This window comes from Fistularia commersonii, chromosome 18, assembly GCF_037954325.1.
Source record: "Fistularia commersonii isolate RoL2024-O1a breed Wild chromosome 18, RoL_Fcom_v1.0, whole genome shotgun sequence".
In the NCBI taxonomy this organism is placed as follows: domain Eukaryota; kingdom Metazoa; phylum Chordata; class Actinopteri; order Syngnathiformes; family Fistulariidae; genus Fistularia; species Fistularia commersonii.
This window is the reverse complement of record NC_141301.1, coordinates 11,849,205-11,870,493: the sequence shown is the minus strand read 5'-3', so window position 1 is coordinate 11,870,493 and position 21,289 is coordinate 11,849,205. Positions and strand designations below refer to the sequence as shown.

General features: G+C 42.6%; 1 protein-coding gene across 1 annotated transcript in view; it reads right to left on the bottom strand.

Moving 5' to 3' along the window:
* LOC147224398 (uncharacterized) overlaps positions 1-21,289 on the bottom strand; it is a 55,949-nt gene that overhangs the window by 15,765 nt on the left and 18,895 nt on the right. Inside the window, exons 37-73 of the mRNA XM_086164993.1 lie at positions 21,090-21,189; positions 20,762-20,925; positions 20,254-20,490; positions 19,926-20,113; positions 19,262-19,385; positions 18,800-18,950; positions 18,474-18,613; positions 18,166-18,312; positions 17,631-17,633; positions 15,171-15,290; positions 14,178-14,333; positions 12,995-13,111; positions 12,742-12,903; positions 12,396-12,614; positions 12,058-12,228; positions 11,633-11,767; positions 10,487-10,702; positions 9,509-9,687; positions 9,236-9,338; positions 8,990-9,148; positions 8,694-8,856; positions 8,005-8,108; positions 7,739-7,918; positions 7,439-7,654; positions 6,655-6,834; positions 6,330-6,521; positions 5,635-5,784; positions 5,435-5,538; positions 4,274-4,476; positions 3,871-4,091; positions 3,613-3,759; positions 3,272-3,436; positions 2,385-2,536; positions 2,034-2,202; positions 1,722-1,827; positions 1,077-1,213; positions 465-590 (exon numbers count right to left, since the gene is read on the bottom strand). Coding sequence (XP_086021119.1) covers positions 465-590; positions 1,077-1,213; positions 1,722-1,827; positions 2,034-2,202; positions 2,385-2,536; positions 3,272-3,436; positions 3,613-3,759; positions 3,871-4,091; positions 4,274-4,476; positions 5,435-5,538; positions 5,635-5,784; positions 6,330-6,521; positions 6,655-6,834; positions 7,439-7,654; positions 7,739-7,918; positions 8,005-8,108; positions 8,694-8,856; positions 8,990-9,148; positions 9,236-9,338; positions 9,509-9,687; positions 10,487-10,702; positions 11,633-11,767; positions 12,058-12,228; positions 12,396-12,614; positions 12,742-12,903; positions 12,995-13,111; positions 14,178-14,333; positions 15,171-15,290; positions 17,631-17,633; positions 18,166-18,312; positions 18,474-18,613; positions 18,800-18,950; positions 19,262-19,385; positions 19,926-20,113; positions 20,254-20,490; positions 20,762-20,925; positions 21,090-21,189 — 5,706 coding nt within the window. The remainder of the gene's footprint in view (positions 1-464; positions 591-1,076; positions 1,214-1,721; positions 1,828-2,033; positions 2,203-2,384; positions 2,537-3,271; positions 3,437-3,612; positions 3,760-3,870; positions 4,092-4,273; positions 4,477-5,434; positions 5,539-5,634; positions 5,785-6,329; positions 6,522-6,654; positions 6,835-7,438; positions 7,655-7,738; positions 7,919-8,004; positions 8,109-8,693; positions 8,857-8,989; positions 9,149-9,235; positions 9,339-9,508; positions 9,688-10,486; positions 10,703-11,632; positions 11,768-12,057; positions 12,229-12,395; positions 12,615-12,741; positions 12,904-12,994; positions 13,112-14,177; positions 14,334-15,170; positions 15,291-17,630; positions 17,634-18,165; positions 18,313-18,473; positions 18,614-18,799; positions 18,951-19,261; positions 19,386-19,925; positions 20,114-20,253; positions 20,491-20,761; positions 20,926-21,089; positions 21,190-21,289) is intronic.

Here is a 21,289-nt window from a genome sequence, read left to right as displayed (position 1 = left end):
CCACATATAGAAGCATAAAACCATCCACTCGACTGAATGATTTAGGGTCTCCACTGAACCTAATGCATGTTTTTGGAGGAAACTGGAGAACCCGGGGGAAGCCCACACAGACACATGGAGAACATGCAAACGCCACACAGAAAGCCGCCCCGAGTTGGGATCAAACCAGGGATCTTCTTACTGCGAGGCATAAACCTAAGTATTGTCACCGTTGGTAGTATTAGAAGTATTAATATGTAAAGACAAAGTTAAAGAATGCAACTGAGGCATTTAAGCATACAACTAAACAAGGTTTGGGAATAGCTGCATCAAATCAGGAAAATGGGAGTACATGTTACGAGACAATCAAAATTTTCTAGAAATGTTAATTTCTAGAAAATTGTATCCTGCTTGAAAAACCAAGAGAATGTGGATAAAGCAGCTGAAAAAAATAAAGAAAAAACAGGCGACTTTCATCATCATACCCCGTTTACACCAATGCTGGGATGGGCATGGTAAGCAGTCCTGTACGCTTGCACCTCCAGGGGAGCTTCTGATAGAATTCTCAGGACAAGACACAGGCTCCTCTGTGCCTTTGGGACAGTAGAACCCTAAGATAAATAATGCATTCAAATTTTTATTTCATATAGTTAAAGGACAGCCCCCAAAAATGTTTCAAAGAACCAGTCTCAGTGTTCAAAGGCCTCTATTTTTGGTCTGGAAAAAATGGCCGCGCTGGCGGCACAGCGGTGGTTTGTATCTGTTATACACTGTATTTCCGAGATAGAAACTCCTACAAAACAGCCGGTGTCTTCCTCCTGGTAAGCGGCACATTGTTAAAACACTTTTCAGCAAAGCTTGGTGCTTGGCGAGCACCAGCTAACCCCTTGATTCATATACCTGGCGCAGTGGTAATGTGTTATGCTTTCAAAGCAGCAGACAGGATCTGGCCAGGCCTGGGCTGATTGCCTTTGAAAACCCACAGCGCACAGCACTTTGGATTTGGACGTTATGCCTCAGATCACTAAGAGAATGTCCGAAGAAGTGAGCGTGTGAATACTTGGAAACAAATGCTTGACTGGATGTATTCGGTGTACCTGGAGGACACGGTCCAGCACATTTTGTGCCCCACTGACACCTGGTCACATTGGCAAGCGGTCCTTCAGGGGTGAAATCTGCACTCCCAGAGGCACAAAGATACCCTGCGGCACACACACCCTGTATCCTCCCAGCTCTGTGGGAAATAAACATGACCACTGTTTTTCCACGATACCGTAAAAATCAAGGCGAGTGCAAATGCAAAAATCTTTTTGATCTTTTTGCTCTATTTTCTTATACTGTTCTCATATACACATTCAGTACATGCGTTCCAATTAAGGTGATCATTTGGCCTCGCTGCATGGTAAGCAAATGCCTGCATGTCTATGCAGGAGAACAGGATGTGTCATGTGTCTGTATGTATACATGCGCTGTGTGTCCAGTGTGATAGTTGAACACTTGACTTTAAATTTGGTCTAATGTTCTATGGTTACTTGTGTTTTAATGCCTTTTTTGTTGCTTGAAAACATTTGAAAGTATTCTGATTATTGTCTTTTGATTTTTTTTTGAATTGTTACGACAAGAATTGTTATCTATACCATTCTGTGAAAGCAACCGTGTTTGTTTTCAGCAGAGTTGGATCTGAATGTACCGAATGTGATTGATTATGCATGGCAGAATGCATGTATGGTAGCTTTTTTCACCTGCAGAATTTTCCTGGTGGGCATGGTAAACACTCGCTCCGGTCCCGCAGCCCTTCTTTGCTTTGCGTATATGACCCGTCAGGACACGGCTGAGGCACCATTGTGCCTAACATTAAATAATTGTTAGGCACAATTAGAAAATATTAAATCCACAGCATGATTAGCACCATGGGGCTAAGTAAATACCCCCATATGATAGGATTTGTGATTTATTCCAAATGAAAACACAACTTTGCATTCAGGACCGCTTTAAATGGTAAAAATGATTCACCCATGCTATTCCCTGTATCGAAAAGTATTCTGTTTGAGTACCTGCAGGACAGAAAAAGTGCGGTGGGCACAGCCTCGGCTCTCCATCTATGGCTTCCTCACAGTAAAATCCAGGTCGACAGGGAATACAGCTAGCTGAGCCTGGATTTGGTTGGTACGCGCCTGTCGGACAAGGCAGGGCTGTTACAGACCCCTCTGGACAGTAGTGGCCCTAGGGTGGAATAGAAAGAGTAATGGACATTGAAGCGGTGGGTTTCATAGCGGCAGAACATCAATATTAAAAAAATGTGGCGCCAGAACAACATATTGTAGGGAAGACAATAAGGAGAGCAATTCGGCAGATAAGAGGGACTCAAGCGAAAAGATATCTATGTGGAAAAAGAAAAGCCTTACCTTGGGGCAAAGAACGGCGTACGGGGTAGTTGAGGAGAAATCGAAAGGACAGTAGAAACCTGCAGCGCATCGTCCACTGGGGTTGGCCAGACCCTCCGTGGAGCAGAAGTGGCCCGCAGGGCAGGCAGAGCAACTCTCTACTGAAAAACCGCCTGTTGCAAAAGCAAAACAGCTTGAGTGTGTTGGTTATTTGGTCCAAACAAGATGGCGGGCACTGGGCATGTAGCAAAGATGAGGGTATTCTGTATTCCCATGATTTTGTTGTGGCAGGCTCAATAAGACTGAATCGGAGCTCAGTGTGCAATCATCGTCAGTCGATAACAACGGACAAGTCGACGACTGTTGCGAAAACAAGAAAGCCGTCTTCTGTGACACTCCTGAAACACGTGTCAAATACTGTAAAACACTATCATTTATCATATTTCTAAGGGTCACAATATAAGCAAGCGAATTCAGGTGACAGGATTTATTTCAGTCAATTAAAATGTTCAGAAGTTGTAACTAAAACCATTCATTTCATAGTTCTGTAAAATGTATACGTAGATACATTATTCATGCAAACTTGCATGTACATGCATAAAAGCAGTCTGCGAAATAGACTGGAAACGGAAAAAACAATTCTCTTGTTAAATGTGCCGACAACTCTTTTTGAGCTATTAGGAGTTTCAAGATAGCGCGACTTGCTTATCATGTGCATCTACATGTGTTTTTTGGGATCAACTTATGTTAGCCAGAAAATAGCATGTTTTCATAAATAAGGGGCTTTTTCAAATATTAATTCATACAATTCACAAGGCATTTCAGAAAAAAAAAATAAAAATCTTCCTCTGAAGAGGGACAGATCTCACAGATTATTGTATCATTATGTCTCTGAAATGGATAATTACCGGTCGTGTTGCGCAGGCTGCCAATAGGACAGGGGATGGGAGAAAGGCAGCCGGCTGGACAGTAATGTCCTGCTGGGCAAGGCCCATTACGGGGAAAGTTGCCAGAACTCTCCGGGGTCGATCCAGTTGCTCCACCTTGGCAGAAATAACCTTGCAAACAGGAACCTTAAGAAGACAAAAGGTCATAATTGAAAGAATAAGATACAGAATATTATGATATAAGATGCTACAGTAGTTTAATTTCACACACACAACTAATAAAAAATGAGCACACATTAGCTGAAATAAGACTAAATAACAATGAATGTTGACTTAAAGATACCGGTTGCACTAAAGGGCACCTTGTGGTGTTGATGCTCCATGTTTGCTGCAATACTCCCCAGAGGGACAGGGCATGCAGAACAATAAAGATTGCGCCCCTGTGTAATTGCTGAAGGTCCCTAAAGGGCACGGTTGAGGCAGAGATGTTCCCACAGGACAAAAATGACCTAAGAGAGCCCAAAACGGCCCATATATCAATTCCATAATTGCAGTAAGAAACAACCGATCTGAGGAAAGGACTAATTGTTTGATTCAGACTTGAAAGTAATTTCCCTGACCGGCTGGGCAGATGGTGGGTTCTCGAGTAGCCGAGGAGAAGCACGTTGTCCCTTCGGGGCATATTATGCAATCGGCTGCTCCAGGGGCCGGACTGTAAGTGCCAGGCTCACAGGGCACCTCACTTGCTGAGCCAACAGGACAGCTGTAGCCAGCGGGGCAGACGTAGCCATGGGAACCGTTGGATGGAGTGGGGCTGGGACTTCCACCCAGGCAAACATACCTGAATATGAGAAAACCAAAATGGAAAACATACTGTACAAGAAAAAGCCTTCCTTGATTGCAGTCGAGCAGTCTCAATGAGAAAAATGTATTCTATTTGGAAAAACTATGTTTCTCAGTAAGTATAAAGTGGGGGTACAATTCATTTTGTATTATTTCAAATACAGCTTGAAAAAAGGTTACCCGGCATGACACAGGTGGGCATCAGAGATCTTTGATGTTGCAGGTTGTGCACAAAAATATCCAGCGGGGCAAGGTGGGCATTCCTCAACTCCCTTCAGTCCTTGTGCGATAGCAAGAGAGCCTGCAGGGCAAGGGATTGGGTGGCCAGATCCAGAGGGGCAATAATAGCCTGGAGGGCAAGGATGGCTGTTTGTTGTATTCTTCTAAAAAAAAAAAAAAAAAAAAAATGAAACGAAAAATTTAATCATGCCAATTTATGCTGAACTTAAGTATCCACACTGATTTTCTCATCATGGTTTCCAATTGTGGCCGAAAGGGAAAGCCAAAATATGTCAGAGAAATTCTGATTCTGGTGCCTGGCTGAGCATGATGAATCGAAAATTCATCATGAAAGCAAATTTTCCATAAAATAAAGCCATCGTTGAACCTCATTACAAAATAAATTGGGCATTTTACGAGTGAAAAGAAGACAGCTAGCAATATGCAGCGCAATGTTGAAATACTCAGAAGGGATTTATTGCTATGTGGTGTTCATCTGTTTACAGATTCTGGACTACAATGTGGGGTTTGATGAGAGGTTAAAGTAGGGGTGGGCAAACTTTTTGGCTCGGGGGCCGCATTGACTTTTAAAATTTGACAGGCGGGCCAGCACAAACAAACAAAAAAAAAACGCATTTGTTAACAGTACATATCAGACTTGTCTGAGATTGGTCTGATATTTGCTTTGAAAATAAAAGCAGCTTTGTTTTTAAGGCTCTAATGTTTGCTTGCATTTCATGCACAAACAGGTTTTACCCTTGTAGCTTCACATCCAGATCATTCATGTCTCAGTATGTCCGCAGTAAAGGCTAAATCACAAAGCCAATCCATGTCATTCAGCTCAGAAAAATTCTCAACTGTTCTCAAGTATCTCCAAAAATGAAATAATTTCCTGTTTGAGCTCTTACATTCATCAATCCAATCATTCAGTCATTCACATCAAGCATGATTTCTGTTCCAATCTTTGGTGGGCCGGTATAAAAGACCAACGGGCCGGATGTGGCCCGCGGGCCGTAGTTTGCCCACCCCTGGGTTAGAGCCACCGGTATCAGCGTGCAGATTTATTTGGGACACGCAACGACGAGCACGCTGTCTTCTCCAATGTAACAACAGCAACAACACCTGATCTTCTTGGGAGTTGGGGGCGGTCGACCCAGCAGGGCAATAGTATCCTGCCTCACAGTTTCCCGTAGGCTGTGACAGGCCAGGTTCAGAACAGAACATTCCTGCGGCGAAAACCAAAGAGAGTAAAGTCTGATTCATAGCTGGTTGTTAAGGAGGCTGTGTTATGTTGACGAATAATGAAAAGAGTCGCTGCAAACCCGCCGGACAGGGGTGACAGGCATCAGGACCGAATGCTCCAAGCTGGTTTTGCACCGTGCCGGGCGGGCAGGGGAACCCAAGCCCTTGTGCCATTCCTGGAGGGCAGTAGTAACCGGCAGGGCACGATGTGGGCTGCGCAGTACCTTCGCCTGAATAACATCAGGGAGATTTAATCAAAACTAATATGTGATGATACCGCTGAAATTAATTGTCAGTCAAATGCCCACTGGAAAAAGATCCACCCGCATGGTTAAGCGGATTCCAACACCTTGAAGATAATGAACCAATCTGTCAGACCAGGTGAGCAAAAATGAAAAAAAGACTTTTCCTTGTATATATATATATATATTTTTTTTTTATATAAAAAAAAAAAAAATAATAATTAAGAATGGCATTTTTATAGCAATTAAAAGAATCACATAGCTATTTTAATCCATATTTGATTTGTGAATGTATCTGGTATGTACACTCCTTGAGCCCAGAATAAATATTGAACAATAGATGGTTGGTTTTATTCAAGAGAGTTGTTCCTCAAAATAATCTAATGCAACTATTGCGAGAAAATATATTGTATTTCGTCTGTATTACTGTTTAATGAAGGAAAAAATATGCTCCTCCTTTCTCTCATTTTAATGATAGAAATGTTTGCATTATTTGTAATATTTTTACATATTTTACACCATAGTTTTCCCACCTGGACAGTAAAATCCAGGGGTACAGCTGGTGCAGTTGTCCCGGTGTGTATTTCCAGTTTCAGCGCTAAATTTTCCTGCAGGACAGGGAATTGGGACCGGTGTTCCGCCAGGGCAGAAGAAACCTGCTGGGCACGGAGCCTGATCTGCTCTGCTGGAGCCCCAGTCGCAATAAAACCCTGCTAAGCAGTCCCCTAATGCAACATTGGAGAACGCAAGGGACAATTACGTTCGTGGATGATTAAATTAAAATTAACTGGATGACACATGTAGGGGGAATTGAATTAGGATTAAAAGATCTTTCTAACAAGCCTCTACTAAGTTTACCTGCTTTAACCCCTTGTCGGCAGAAACTCCCGGGCAGACAGAGGGATCCGGTTTTGTTGTCAGTTGGGTTTGGTACCGTGGCACCGATCAGGCAAAGAAATCCGGCGTGACATAATCCAGAGGGCCCGAGCAAACCTTCCGACCCGCAGAAGCGGCCCGCTGGGCACAAGAGGCACTGGCCTGAAAACAGAAGGAGAAAGCTTTGAAAGATTAAACGCTGAATAAGCCACCTGCCAGGTCAGATCGATCATTTCAGTGAGGCAGCCTTACATGCCAAGATTGCAAGTGTCTTTAAGTTTGATAATGTAATAAAGGCCTCCTTCAGACAACATTGCTCTTCAATTATTTAACATTTAACACCCAGCTCTCAATAGACTTCTCTTTAATTTAATTCAGTCACTCTTTCGTCCATCTACTCAAGTGTCCATTCATTCACTCGGATGAAATAGTGTCACTTCTGTGCCTCTACCAGTAAAAGTATTGTTCGCTGCTAGTTGCAACTTTTGCAAGCTTATACAGTTTATATATTGTCATATTGTTGAGGTGAACTTGTTCACGCAACCCCTACCTGTTTATATATATTGTTAACACTGTTTATTGTTTATTCTTAGTTCTTCTATTTTGATAACTTGTCTCCACTGTGGGACGATTTAAGATATATTCTTCTTCTATTACTGTCGTTATCCCCAATAATATATTATCCTTTAGATGGTCAAAAGGGAACTAATGATTTTGTCATTTTCCCCCTATTTTTATTCATCTGATTAACTTTCTGCATTTTTACCAGGGGTTTGCAGACCCGAACCGGGGCTGTATGTGCCTTTGGGGCAGGGGAGAGGCCGATTCTCTGAACTCTTGCCCGGACAGAAGTAACCAGCCGGGCACGGCAACGGGCCGGAGTGTCCGACTGAGCCGGTTGGATCGGGCCTCTGCGACCGGCAGTGGAATCCGGGGGGACAGGGGCTGCAGTCCGCCTGACCTGCTAGATCCTGGAAGAAGCCTTGGAGAAATGAAAAGAATGAGGGATTTTTTTTTATTTTTTTTTTCGTGAGAGGCAATAACAGACCGGGGAAATTTCGTTTACCGAGAGGGCAAGGTTTACAGTCGTCTTCTTTCTCTCCGCCGGTCTGGTTTTGGAAAGATCCAGCGGGGCAGGGTGTGGGTACGCTGCTGCCTTCTGTGCAGAAGTGGCCCGCTGGACAAAGACCTCCAGATACATTTGATAATGGGGTAGCAGTCGTCGATCCTTCAAGACAGAAGAATCCTGTGGCGACGATATATTTAATGACTTACTTTGATGCATAGTATATCTCAGAAAATAATAAATGAACATTCGGTGTCACGTCTAACCTGGCAGACAGGGTCCTGAAACTGCAGACAGGCCAGTCGCTGAGCAGTAGAAACCAGGACGGCACATGTGACACTGAGACTCCACCACAAGGCCGCCACGTTCACTGTCATGAAACGTAGGCGTAAAACCAAAAGACAACTGGAACGGCAGCATTTCAAATCAAATCTCCCGGTCCATCAATTTGTTCCAGCGAGGTGGACTACCAAACGTCACAGGAGGTCATTATTGCGTGATGTGATCAGGCTAAAAACACCGCACTGTCATCTCATCTCACGAGTCATCCGGTTGTATTTTGCTAACTTGTTTATCTTATTATTATCCAGACGCCACTTATACTTTATTACCTTTATTTATTTTTAATCATTTCTGTACGGCGCATCACAATTACCTCGGAGATCAATGAGGCATTTCTGATTCTGATTTCCATTAATAACCAATAATCTTATTAAAGATGGATAATCGGATGGATTGTTGTTGCCCTATGTCACGTATGATTTCAAGTACATATTTAAAATTCATACATACACCTCTGGCTATACCATTGGTTACCAGTTGGACAGAAATGTCAAAAATGAACCCTTAAATTGATTTCATATGAAGAATAAAAAATAAAAAATGAATTCTCACTACTGAAAGATTGCAGAATCCGGCTGAAAATAAATACAAAGACATTATGCACAACATTAACCTGAACGTTCCTTTGGGGCACGGCTTTGGTGCAAAAGTGCCCACAGGGCAGAAGAAGCCAGGAGGGCAGGGGAATCCACTTAAACTGCCTGCTGGTGAGGGTTCAGAGGCTCCTTCTACACAAACAGCCCCTGCAGCACATGGACCACTGGGAGAAGTCCTCCCTTTAAGGAAAGGAAAATGTTATTACTCAAATCCCGGGGTCTGCCCCTATCGGCTACTGGAATACACCAGTATGCTGTGAGCAAGATCTGCCAGAAATGAAACGCGGGATCAGAAAGGGAAAGCGTAACGCACCTGTTCCTTTACAGTACATTCCAGGGTCACAACGGGTGCACTGACTTTCCTCAGCCAAGTTTGTCGCATTTCCATAGGTGCCCGCCGGACAGGGGCTCTGACGTGCAGATGCACCCGGACAATAAAACCCCCTCTCACACGGTAGCGGAAGGGCCATCCCTGATGTACATGGTAAAAAGGCATCCTCATATCACCAATTGCTAATCCATTTTCTGTTATTTTTTTGGTCTATCCATCCAACTTTACCTTGATTTGGACAATAGTAGCCAGGGGGACATTGCTCACAACTGCCCTGGCCTTGTCTGAGCTGGTGGCTACCTGGAGGACAGGCCGTCTGTGTGACGCTGCCCTGATGTTGAGGGATATTGTTAAAATGAATAGTTTTCATCATCAACTGCATGGAGATTGACATGGAGGTTCAATCAAACTGGAGATGTGGAACGGTATACAGATATGCACTTGTAATGACAATACGCCACCATGGAGATCAGTTACATGAAAAATATATTCAAAGAATACCTTCTCACAGTAATGCCCCGCCATGCAAACATACTGGGGCGGCCTCTCAAAGCTCTGCCCCTCAGGACAGTAGTAGCCATCTTCGCACCGGCCACTTGGCTTAGTTATGCCTTTCTGGTGACAGTAGTGACCAGGAGGGCAGAGCTGGCACGCTTCAACTGTAGACCCACCAGGAGAACCTGGAGGAAAATGTTAACCACATGTTCTTCTGCAGTTTTCAAACTTATTTGTATGTTAGAAGTACATCAAAGCATCCCTTTCCGCTTTCCAATTCTCGATTGTACACAGAAACAACAAAAAAGACAGGAGGCAGAACTAGAGGTCACAAAGATGAAGATGCTAAGGTTCTCTTTGGGAGTGACCAAAAGTAAGGAATGAGTCTCAGAGAGACAGCACGTTAGATGTTTTGGAGAGAAGGTCAGAGTGAACATATTGGTGGACGGATGCTGGAATTGGAGGTCTAGAGGAAGACCAAAGAGAAGATTTATGGATGTAGCACGAGAGGATTCGCCGTGGCGACCCCTGAAGGGAACAGCCGAAAGGAGAAGATGATGATGAAGACGACAACAGCACAACGTTATTTGGATTTAGGAGGCTTGCCAAATAAACAGCAAAATGTGCAATTAGATAAACTATTTTATGTTATGAATCTCAGTTGGCCAAAGGAGGGGAGAAAAAGCTTCAAGGGAAGTTTCCATGTTTCACTGCATCACTACACTACTAAGAGAAATGCAAGATCACATCAAAAAAAAATAGAGAAAAGCAAGAGCTGGTAAACTAAACAAGGAATTAGTTTCAATAAAGTGTTAAATGCCTCATTTGTTACTGCAGACGCTCTCAATAAATTTTTTTCTCAGTGGAGGAGAACTGATGACACAATCGTTTTTCCACGATTGGGTCATTTACAAGTATTATGTATAATAAATACTCTATCAGTTTTGTTTGAATACTTTAAAGTTCTTAACGGAAACACATTACTTTTCATTGTTCCAAGCGGACATGGCAAGGGGAGGGGCGTTCCGATGGGGCAGTAGTGCCCTGTGGCGCAAGGGGTTGCGTAGCGGTTTACAGAACCTCTAGGACAGTAGTATCCTGCAGCACAGGGTCCTGATGGAGCATCTAAACCAGTCTGGTTACAGTAAAATCCGGCCTCGCAGGGATGAGGGTAGGCGGAACCGGTAAGGCAATAGAAACCTGAAAAGTAGCACGAAAAATATTATTGACCTTGATGAGCTTCCGTGAGGGCGAACACCCAATCAGGAGGATGACGGAGGATCCCCGGAACGGAGTACCGTGTGTGCATGAGACCTGTCATCCCTGTGCTCTCATATTCAGCTTAAATGTATCCCAGTGGGAGGCAATTACTTTACTGGAACAATTTAAACTCTTCCTCGCCGGTCACACAGAAACTGTTTCAGCGCCACTATTCTGTGTCTCTTTTACACTTTAAATACATGTGCAATGTGACACTGAAGCCTATGCGCTTAATATAACCCTCGTCAATTAGTCGCAAAAGAAGCACTCTGTTTATATTGTTTCGGACTTTTTCCGGGTGCTCCGTGCAGACAAAATCTCATGTCGGGGTTCATATGTTGCACGTGTACCGTTGAAAATGTGAGATTCCTGGGATGACGATTTTTTTTCTCAGGAGAACGCACGGTGACGTGCCGAGGGCCTGGTATCAAGATTGACGTCGTCGTGAAACGCGGTGAAAAACTGAGAAAGCCGCGCATCATTATGCAACCGCTGGAAAAAAAAAAAAGTGCACTTATCGCGAGCGGTCCGGGTCAGTTCTTTCTCTTGAAACCTCTTGCAATTAAACCTTTTATCGGGGGAGGAGAACGCTGTGTGCCTTTCTCAATTTTTCCATCTTGTTTAAGGTAATTCTGCAATCCATTACCCATCCCACCAGTATGAGCATCCCTGCGTTCTCTACTCTCTGCCTTAAACTAACAGTGGGAGACGTCTATTCTTCAGCCTGTCTCATCTTGATTAAAAGATATTGCAAATATTTCAAAAAATGAAAAAGTGCTGTTAAGTCTTGAATAGACAGTTCAAGCGTAGACAGAACAATGCATGTTACGGGCGGGGGAAGATTTCGAGGGTCTGTCAGTATTTACCTACCTTTTGGGCAAATGTCGCCTCTATAGCTGGTACAAGTATAATTGTGTTTTGTGGGCTGTTGAGGAGAATGAGTCACCATATCTTCTGAATGTGCCTCTGGCACCATGACTACCTTGATCCAGTCAGCGCCTCCCCCTACAATAAAACATGTCACATAAAGGATGAAAGATGTCTAAATTATTATGTTTGAGAGACTTTTTGTTCTCATGCCGATTATTCAACATTTTTGGTGAAACTGTGCGGTTTTACTCTGAAAGGCAATGATTAACCACGGAAAACTTTTGTAAAGGTCAAACTGGAAAGGCACTGACGTTTGAGATATTCATCAAGATACGCGGGGATTCTGAGTGCAGTTGAATAACTTAAAAGCATCCAGTTAGTGGGCTTTCAAATTAAGCATTTTTTGTGTTATTTCTGAATTTTACCGAAATGACTGCAGTTATCGAAATAGGAAAGATTATGCATCCGTGACATCGCGTCTGTTTTTGCGGCGTCAACTTCCAGTAGATCGTAAAGACATCTGAACAAAGAGGGTCCTGCTCGGGGTGCAGGGCCGTCTGCTCCTCCGGTGCAGAAAAATCCTGCAGAACACGGACCTAAAACAGGGAAAATCATATTTGAGATAATCATCATGCAGGAGAGCATCATTTTTTTTAGATTCCAACCAGGCCAGTGTTCCAAAATTCTCATTTTGAACTGTAGAGAGCTTGACTGATATGTCTTGTGATACTTGAACAACAGTAAACCTGGCATACTGGCCTACCCATGGGCTGTGAGGCTCCAGGACTGCTGCAGTATTTTCCCGGTGGACAGAGTCGGCAGTGGGAAGAGGAGGAGGCGCCAGGCTTTGGGAGAAAGCTTCCAACAGGACAGGGATTTGGTGAGCCACTGCCTACGGGGCAGAAGTGTCCAGCTGGACAAATATCTCCGTGAGGTTTGGAGACAGGCGAAGGCTCGGTGGAACCCAGAAAACAAAAATATCCTGCGACAAAGAATTCTATTTTACATCTCAGAGAAGACCGTAATATGTAGATTTTGGGCTGGGTTTTTTTTATGTGTTATGAAGGTGCTAATGTGTCAATATACTACAAATAAATGCCCTGTCAGACCTGGGCTGCAGGGTCCAGATGGCTCTGCCAGTGCACTGCTATTACAGAAGTGGCCAAGCGGGCAGGGCAAGCAGTCACTGAGCGATGCCCTTCCAGGCAATGGACTGACAAAACCCATCGGACACGGCGACGGCAGCGCCGAACCCTCGGAGCAGTAGAAGCCTGAATGGCGCGATCGGATGTCATTTCGCTTTACCTGCTGCGTTCTGTTCGGTCAAACAAATATGTGTGTGCAGACGTTAACTTTAATTACCTGGTGAGCAGGTGTTACAAGTGGACTGACCAGATGACGATTGAAAAGTTCCAGGGCTGCAGATGGTGGGCTCAGCGCTACCATATGGGCATGCGTGGCCGGGCGGGCACTGGCGTCCTGCGGCAAAATCAAATAAGCAATCAAGTTTCTATTTTCTAGTCGCACCTTGCTTCAAATGAAATCAAAAGTTATGTGCATATAAAATAACATTTTAAATGTACAGGGGCCGCTGATTATACATTTAAGTAACTTGGATTCAAAGGGTGCCATAGCAACAAACCAACGACAACAAAGGAGACTTCACTTGAGCTTGTGTGCATGTATATGTGTGTGTGTGTGTGTGTCTTAATATCCCTCTCGGCCAAAGTGAAGTAAAGGCTCGCTCCGCAGCACATGCCCTGACTCGGACAACAATGAGCCAGTCACTATTTATAGGTTCTGGGTTATTTCACTCTCTAATTAGCCAAGCATCTACTTTCTGAAAAAACCCAAAAGGGCACCCGGATGCCTTTCAAGAAATATCTGGGTGTTACTGCGATATCTCACATTTGAGTAAACTATCCCTGGTTAATACACTGCTCAAAAAAATAAAGGGAACACTTAAAAAACACATCCTAGATCTAACTGAATGAAATATTCTTATGAAATACCTTGCTCTTTACACAGTTGAATGTGCTGACAACAAAATCACACAAAAATGATCAATGGAAATTGAATGTATTAACCCATGGAGGTCTGGATTAGGAATCACACTCAAAATTAAAGTGTAAAAACACACTCCAGGCTAATCCAACTTTGATGTAATGTCCTTAAAACAAGTCAAAATGAATCTGTGTTGCTTCCTGAGTGGACACTATGATTTCCCAGAAGTGTGATTGACTTGGAGTTACATTGTGTTGTTCAAGTTTTCCCTTTATTTTTTTGATCAGTATATATCAATTGCGAACCAAAAAAATTACCTGTAGCAAGGACACTCCTTTGAATTTTATTTGACATCATATGAAAAACATTTTTAAGAATACAAAGAGAATTCTTGCCAAAATCTTGACCTCTTCAGTTAGAATATACATAAAGAGAGATGCTTCACTTATGTTTTAAGAGTGATACTTACTATGGCTTCAGCATATGTAAAGGTCAGTCTACCAGATTGCATGAGAATATGTTATGACTCTTGTAGTTTTACCCGGCTGATGTCCGGACACAGACCCGGCCGGGCAGAACCATCCCAGCGGACAGGGGTGGTCCACAGAAGTCTGAGCCCACAAGGGGCAGTAAAAGCCGGGGCGACAAACTTCGCATTCGGTCTCGGACCCGGTCCCTGACCTCTGCAGGAAAGTACCTGCGTGGAGAGGACGAACAAATGATGGGAGTAAAAAAAAAAAACCCTTGCACATTCTCTTTGTTAGAATCGTAGACACATCGGTTACGTAGTTGGCCGACCCTTGTGGCTTTTTTATGAGAATACCATTATGTTTTAAAACCTCTAAGGTTCTGGATATACCAGGCTGTTATACTGTACCTCTGTGGCTTATATTACACTGTGTGACCCATTAAATCAGTTAATGAGCAGAGCATATGTAGAAGACAAGGGCCTCATAAAGTGAATTTATTAACTATACCTAGATTAAAAAAAAAAAAAAAACTCCTTTAAGTGGGTTATGAGGATGAAATAGCTGACATAATGTGATAATCATTTTATTTTGTGGAGCTGTGAAATCATATTTTGCTATTCATTGTGCGGAAACAATTGTATAGCTCAATTTTTACGTACAATATAGCCTGTTGCGATTTAGCAGCATGGTTTTAATATCAGATTGCAGTAGTTTAAGCGTAACCTATAGATGGCAAGTAAACAAGCAACAAGGTAACAGAAATAAGAATTAAACAGCATGAAACAGCTGATATAATGTGATAATCATTGTAAATAGTGTATTTTGTGAAGTTGTGAAAGAAATCATATTTGGCTATTCATTGTGCAGAAACAATTACACAGTTCGTTTTTTAAAAACAATATAACCAAGTGCAATTTAGCAGCATGGTTTTAATATTACATTGCATTAGTTTAAATGTAACCTAAAGATGGTGAGTAGAAAAGCAACAAGGTAAAGTGTAACAGGGATGAGAAGTAAACATAGACAAATCCCTTTTTTAAAATGTGGACATTTTGTTTTGATACCTGGAGGACAGGGTATCGGTGTTTTACTCCCTGTTGGACAATAATGGCCTGCAGGACACACATCCCCGCGGAACTTATCCAGGATTAAATCACCAGTGAGCAGAGATGGAGACGTGGTGTCTAGAGCATCCAAGACAATAGACATTTAATAGATGCCATTATTCATCAGGTTAACTTAAAGGCCAGAGCTATTTCTCTGATTTTAACGACAGAAATTCTACTCAGAGAAATTAGTGCAAGCAAATGATCTATAGAGGAGTCTTCTTTAAAGTGGAGGCAAAAGCCATGAAAACATTTAACTTTTTTTTTATGTCGATAAAGTGTTTTGGACGCTAACAAGATTTATTAATAGCAAAGAAGTAAAAAACAAAGTATGTGTATAAATCAAATAAAACTGGTGCAACTTTGATGAATTACTTTCAATCCTAATCAGAATGTATTCATATAAATTGGGACATTCTATCTTGCTCAAACCAGACTTAAGTTCTGTGCAAATTGTTTTTTTGTATACGGTAGTATGCAAACATGAGAAGATACCTTATCACACAATTATTCCAAAAAATAAATAGCATTTTGCTGTGGTTAGAAACACAAGTAATTGTTATGAGTCTTCTGATGGAAACAAACATAATATACATAATACTTCCCCAAGAGAACGGGTGAAAGTCAGTTTAATTTCATACCAAAAAAAAAAAAAAAAAAAACGCTTCACTTTGGTCAACTGCACCCATAAGTTAGGTGTATGTGTCCAAGTGTCCAGGATATTAATTTGTGAGATTAATATCCTGACATTTGAGGCGTAGGAAACAACTCGGTGGTGTGTGAGGCTGAGGTCAGAGGTGGCCTAAAGCTTTCTTGTTATAAAAGAGTTTATTTGGTATAGCTTTTCCGAGTTTGATATTTCAGATATTTGATTACATTTGGGTCAAAGCTGACACTTGGTCACTATTTTTATCGTCACTATTATGTCTTTGAGGAAGTCAGGGCGGGACAGAAGGACTAGAGTAACAGAACCTAAACACGCTGTAAAGTAACGGCAAAACAACCTTTAATAGAGTGAAAAGGAGACTCTCAATGAGGGAATGGTTGTTATCAGAATCCACAAGAAACTGAACCTTAGGCAAAGTTACAAGTAAACTTCTTTTCCTTTCGGCTTTTTCCTTCAGGGGTCGCCACAGCGACTCAACCTTCTCCATCTAACGCTATTCTCTGTATCCTCCGCTCACAACAACCCACTTCTTATCCTCTCTCACTACATCCATAAATCTTCTCTTTGGTCTTCCTCTAGACCTCCTGCCTGGCAGCTCCAATCCCAGCATCCGTCTACCAATATATTCACTCTCCCTCATCTGTATATGACCCAACCATCTCAGTCTGGCTTCTCTGACCTTCTTTCCAAAACATCTAACATGTGCTGTCTCTCTGATGGACTCATTCCTAATCCTGATCATTCCCAAAGAGAACCTCAACGTCTTCATCTATGCGACCTCCAGCTCTGCCTCCAGTCCTTTCATTATTGTCAATGTTTCTAGACCAGGGGTGGGCAAACTTTTTGGCTCAGGGGCCACATTGACTTTTAAAATTTGACAGACGGGCTTGGTCAAAAGACACAATACATATAAAAAAAATAAATAAAAACCCATTTGTTAATAGTATCAGACTCATCTGACATTTGTCTGACATTTGCTTTGAAAATAAAACCAGCTTGATTTTGAAGGCTCTGACGTTTGTTTGCATTTCATGCACACACTGGTTTTTCCCTTGTCGCTTCACGGCCAGCTCATTCACGTGTGTCAGTCTGTTCACAGTAAAGACTAAATCACAGAGCTAATCTGTGTCATTCTGCTCAGGAAAATTCTCAAGTAGCTCCGAAAATTAAATAATCTCCTGTTTGAGCTCACACATTCATTGATCCAATCATTCACGTCAAGTATGAATTCTGTGCCAATTTTTAGCGGGCTGGATTAAAAAGATAATGGGCCGGATGTGGCCCGCGGGCCGTAGTTTGCCCACCCCTGTTCTAGACCATACAGCATCGCTGGTCTCACCACTGTCTTGTACACCTTTTTTCCTTTCATTTTAGTTAATGGTCTCTCGCATAGTAAACCTGACACTTTTCTCCACCCATTCCAACCCGCTTGAACCTTTTTTCTTTACCTCTTTTCCGCCCTCTCCATTGCTCTTGACTGTTGACCCAAGGTACTTGAAATTTTCCAACTTCTTGCTCCTCTCATTCACATACATATATTCTGACTTGCTGCAACTGACCTTCATTCCTCTAAAGTAACAACTAAACAATCTCTAAATACAAAATACAAAGGAATCACGATTCCCAAATTTAAACAAAGGTGACAAACTAGCACAGGACAAAGGGAAACACGGACCACCTATACATGCAGACTAAATGGGAACAGGTGGACACGATCAAGACCAAATTGTGGAGGAGGAACAGGTGTGAACTCCCTGGTCTTGACAGAGGATATGTTCAGTTTGTTTTATCGAAACGAACAAAGTTTTGTTGGCGGCTTAAGAGGATCGACCACGAACAATAAGGGGTCAAATTGTAAAGACCCTGTTATGTTTTACGGTTGTTGCTTTCACCGTTACAACTCGAAAATATGACAATATGCATTGTTAGTCTTTAAAATGCATTGCAGTGTCGCGTGATTGAAAGGGGGTATTTATGCTAAGAATGGGAGCAATGCATTTTCTGGCAGAATGTGGAAAGAGTGAAGTTTAAGGGTATTTGAACTGTTAGAAGCATAAAGACTAATAGATAAAACTTGGATAGTGTCCTTAACATTTAAATATATCTTTGTTCAATATTTTGAGAATATAATGATTTCTTGAACTGGTATCATCCATTGCACCAGATCTGGATTTGATGGTATGATTTTATTACTTTGTACATCAAATAAATACAATTTCTAGCAAGCTCAAAGTGCTTGTTGTTATTCATGAAAACAGTATGTTGAGGGAAAAAGAAACGTTTTACCTGTGAAATTCCCCGAAGGTGTGGCAGTGGTAGATCCTTCTGCACAGTAGAACCCAGCACTGCAGGGGCCGGTTGGTAATGAAAGCCCAATCTCAGCACAGTAATAGCCAGGCAAACAAAGCTGACAATCTGTGACTGCCATTGCCCCTTGAGTCAAAATAAAAATGTATATATTATATTATTCACTTTTTGTCTAATTCAGCCAGTTCAGATAGTCTAATCGATGATCAGTATGATGGAATAGTATGATCAGTGGCCAACGAGTCAATGAGAGCAAACCGCTTTCTCGTCATTCATCTGTTTGTTACCGTCTCTGGAGCCGAAGGTGCCTGCGGGGCATGGAACCATGTAGCCGGTTCCCCGGGGACAGAAGAACCCTGAAGAGCAGCGCCCCCCTGTCGGGCCATTCTCTGGCTGAGCAGAAACAGAACCAAGGACACAGAAGTAGCTAAAGCAGAGAGATTACCAGGAAAGAAAGGATCAGAGGGGAATACGGAAAACGAAAGCAAAGATTGAGCATAGAAAAGTTTAATTATTGACACGAGAGACTGATTCGATCAGAAACAAATCCCCCCGCTGTTCAACGTCTGTCTGTGAACATGATGAACTACTTGTTGGGTTTGTCTGTGTTTACCCAGGAGAGCAGAGCCCGGTGGGAGCGGTCTGTCCAGAGGAGCCGCAATATGTTCCTGGAGGGCAGGGCTCACAGCCTGACTTATTGGACAACCCCATCTGCCTGCTGAGTGTGCCAGCTGGGCATGGGAATGCTAAACCAGACTGTGTTCCTGTTGATAAACGCCATATACTATATGTACAGATGGTTCAGGACAAAACATCACACACTAAACTATTAAGATCTTTTCCACCATCATTATGCCGAATGATAACCGTTTGCATGATTAGAGCATAACTATCATAGCCACTTGTTTGATCGTGTATAATTTAAATCCTTTCCTTAGCAACACTACACATTATTGGTTGATGAATAAGTGCAATCAAAATTACAATATCACTTGTGTCAGACATACGGTATTGGTCAAGAGTTGCAGGTTTGATAGGAATGTGGTAAAAATCACAATTGTGCGGTGTATTCCACCTGGTGGGCAGTAGAATCCTTGAGGACACAACGCAGGAGTGTGTGTCCCAGACACATGGTCACTGTCTCCATCGCGTGAACCACCAGCACAGTAAAATCCTGCTGGACATTTCACACACTCTTCCTGCGGGGGGATAATTTGCAGAAACAGATCTCTACACAGTTGAAATACAAAATTATGACAACAGGTGTTCTGCAATAACACACTAATTTGATTTAATTGCCAGCTTTGGAGATAACGGCTTAGCTCTCAGCTATATTTGAAAAACTCAGCAGTTGAAAAAGATAGAAAATCTACAATAAGCTTTACAGAGATGCATAGCTTCCCCTAGAACATGCAAAAGCACAGTCGGAAGCTCATAACAAATTATTGATTCTGAGTTTGAGTATTGGTGATATATAAAGCTGGCTGATGAGACTGTCTATAAAGAATATGCAGAAGTCAGAAACTAGAGGTCTATAAGGTATACAGGATTTCAACTTGACAAAAATTATTTTATTTTTTTTTTTTTTTTAATTATACATACAAAACAAAGCATATGTGTTCCTCCTGTTTTCTGTGTGTCATTTGGATATGCATGTAATCATGTTTTCTGCACATTTGCACATATTGATATACAATACTGCCTCGATGAGTACCGAATCTCATCTGCTTCTTCCTTACCTGCCCAGAGAAGGGCTGGTAGGTCCCAGGCACGCAGGGTATTTGTTTATGAGATCCAGGTGGGCACATGTTTCCAGGTGTGCAGGGTATGGATACCTGAGGCTGGTCGTTTTCTCTGCCAGGGCAGTAAGAGCCATTTGGACAAATATATGAAGGGGAAGAGAGCCCTCTTCTGACACACAGGAATCCTGCAGAGTAAAATGAACAGTCCCCTGCAGTTGCTTATATCGTCTGAAGGGATTATCCCCTAATAGGTTCATTTTCAAAAAGATTAAAACACAACTCTTCTGTTACTAGTGTATGGACCGGGTGACAAAGTATTTATAACCTGGAGGACAAGGCAGGCAGTCAGAGAGATGGGTGTTGCCGGTTTTGTTGCTGTAATATCCAGAGGGACAGGGAAACGGATAAGAGGTGCCCTTCGGACAGTAATGTCCTTCAGGACACCTGTCACCTGTCATCCCTCCATCCAGGGGAGCGGGTGACCGAGCGCCAGAGAGACAGTAATACCCAGCATGACACTGGCCTGATGGAGCGGTCATCCCGGGTGATACACAAAATGAACCTGGTTTGATAGACAAAAAAAATAAATCAATCGAAAAAAATAAAAAGACTTCATCCCTCAATAAAAACAAAATGCCGTGCGGAAAATATATGACAGGATCCTGAGATACAGTTTACTTAATAGCTTCTGATTGCGGCTGCTCACCTTGGAGTACATTTATTTCTACCAAATTATCATTTGCTGTTGGTTATGTATTCAAATCTCCAGACACCAAACTGTATTTTGCCTTGAAAATGCAATGGAAATAATTAAATCAATGATCAGAAGTGACCTGATGGGCAGGGCAAGCAGTCCTGTGGTCTCGCCATCTGGGTGTAGGGGTTGATGGATCCAGCCGGACATGGGTGTTGGTGTTTGGACCAGGTCCCAAACGGGCAGTAATGGCCCGTCGGACACTCGTAGAACAAACCATTATCGCTGTCGGGACAATAGAATCTATCCAGAAAGAACACGGGACGGAATAATTAACTTCTGAACTGCCGTGCATAAACTTATGCCTGCAAAGTATGTGCATGTAAGAAAGTGTCTAACACGTGGTCTACATATCTATGGGTTTATAGGGCTCGGTGAATGTGTGTGGCTCCGATAAGCAAGTTTACCCCTGAGGACAAGTATTGCAGCTGGCTCGACCGTCTTCGGTGCTGACGGTTCCCAGGGGGCACTGCAGAGGAGCCGCAGAGCCCTCCAAACAGTAATAACCTAGTTGTGTGTAGACAAGACAAAGACACGCATTCTTGAGCACATAAACAGTCTCTCACAACCCACAGTGGATTGGTTTTGATTTCCAGCGTTAATAGAG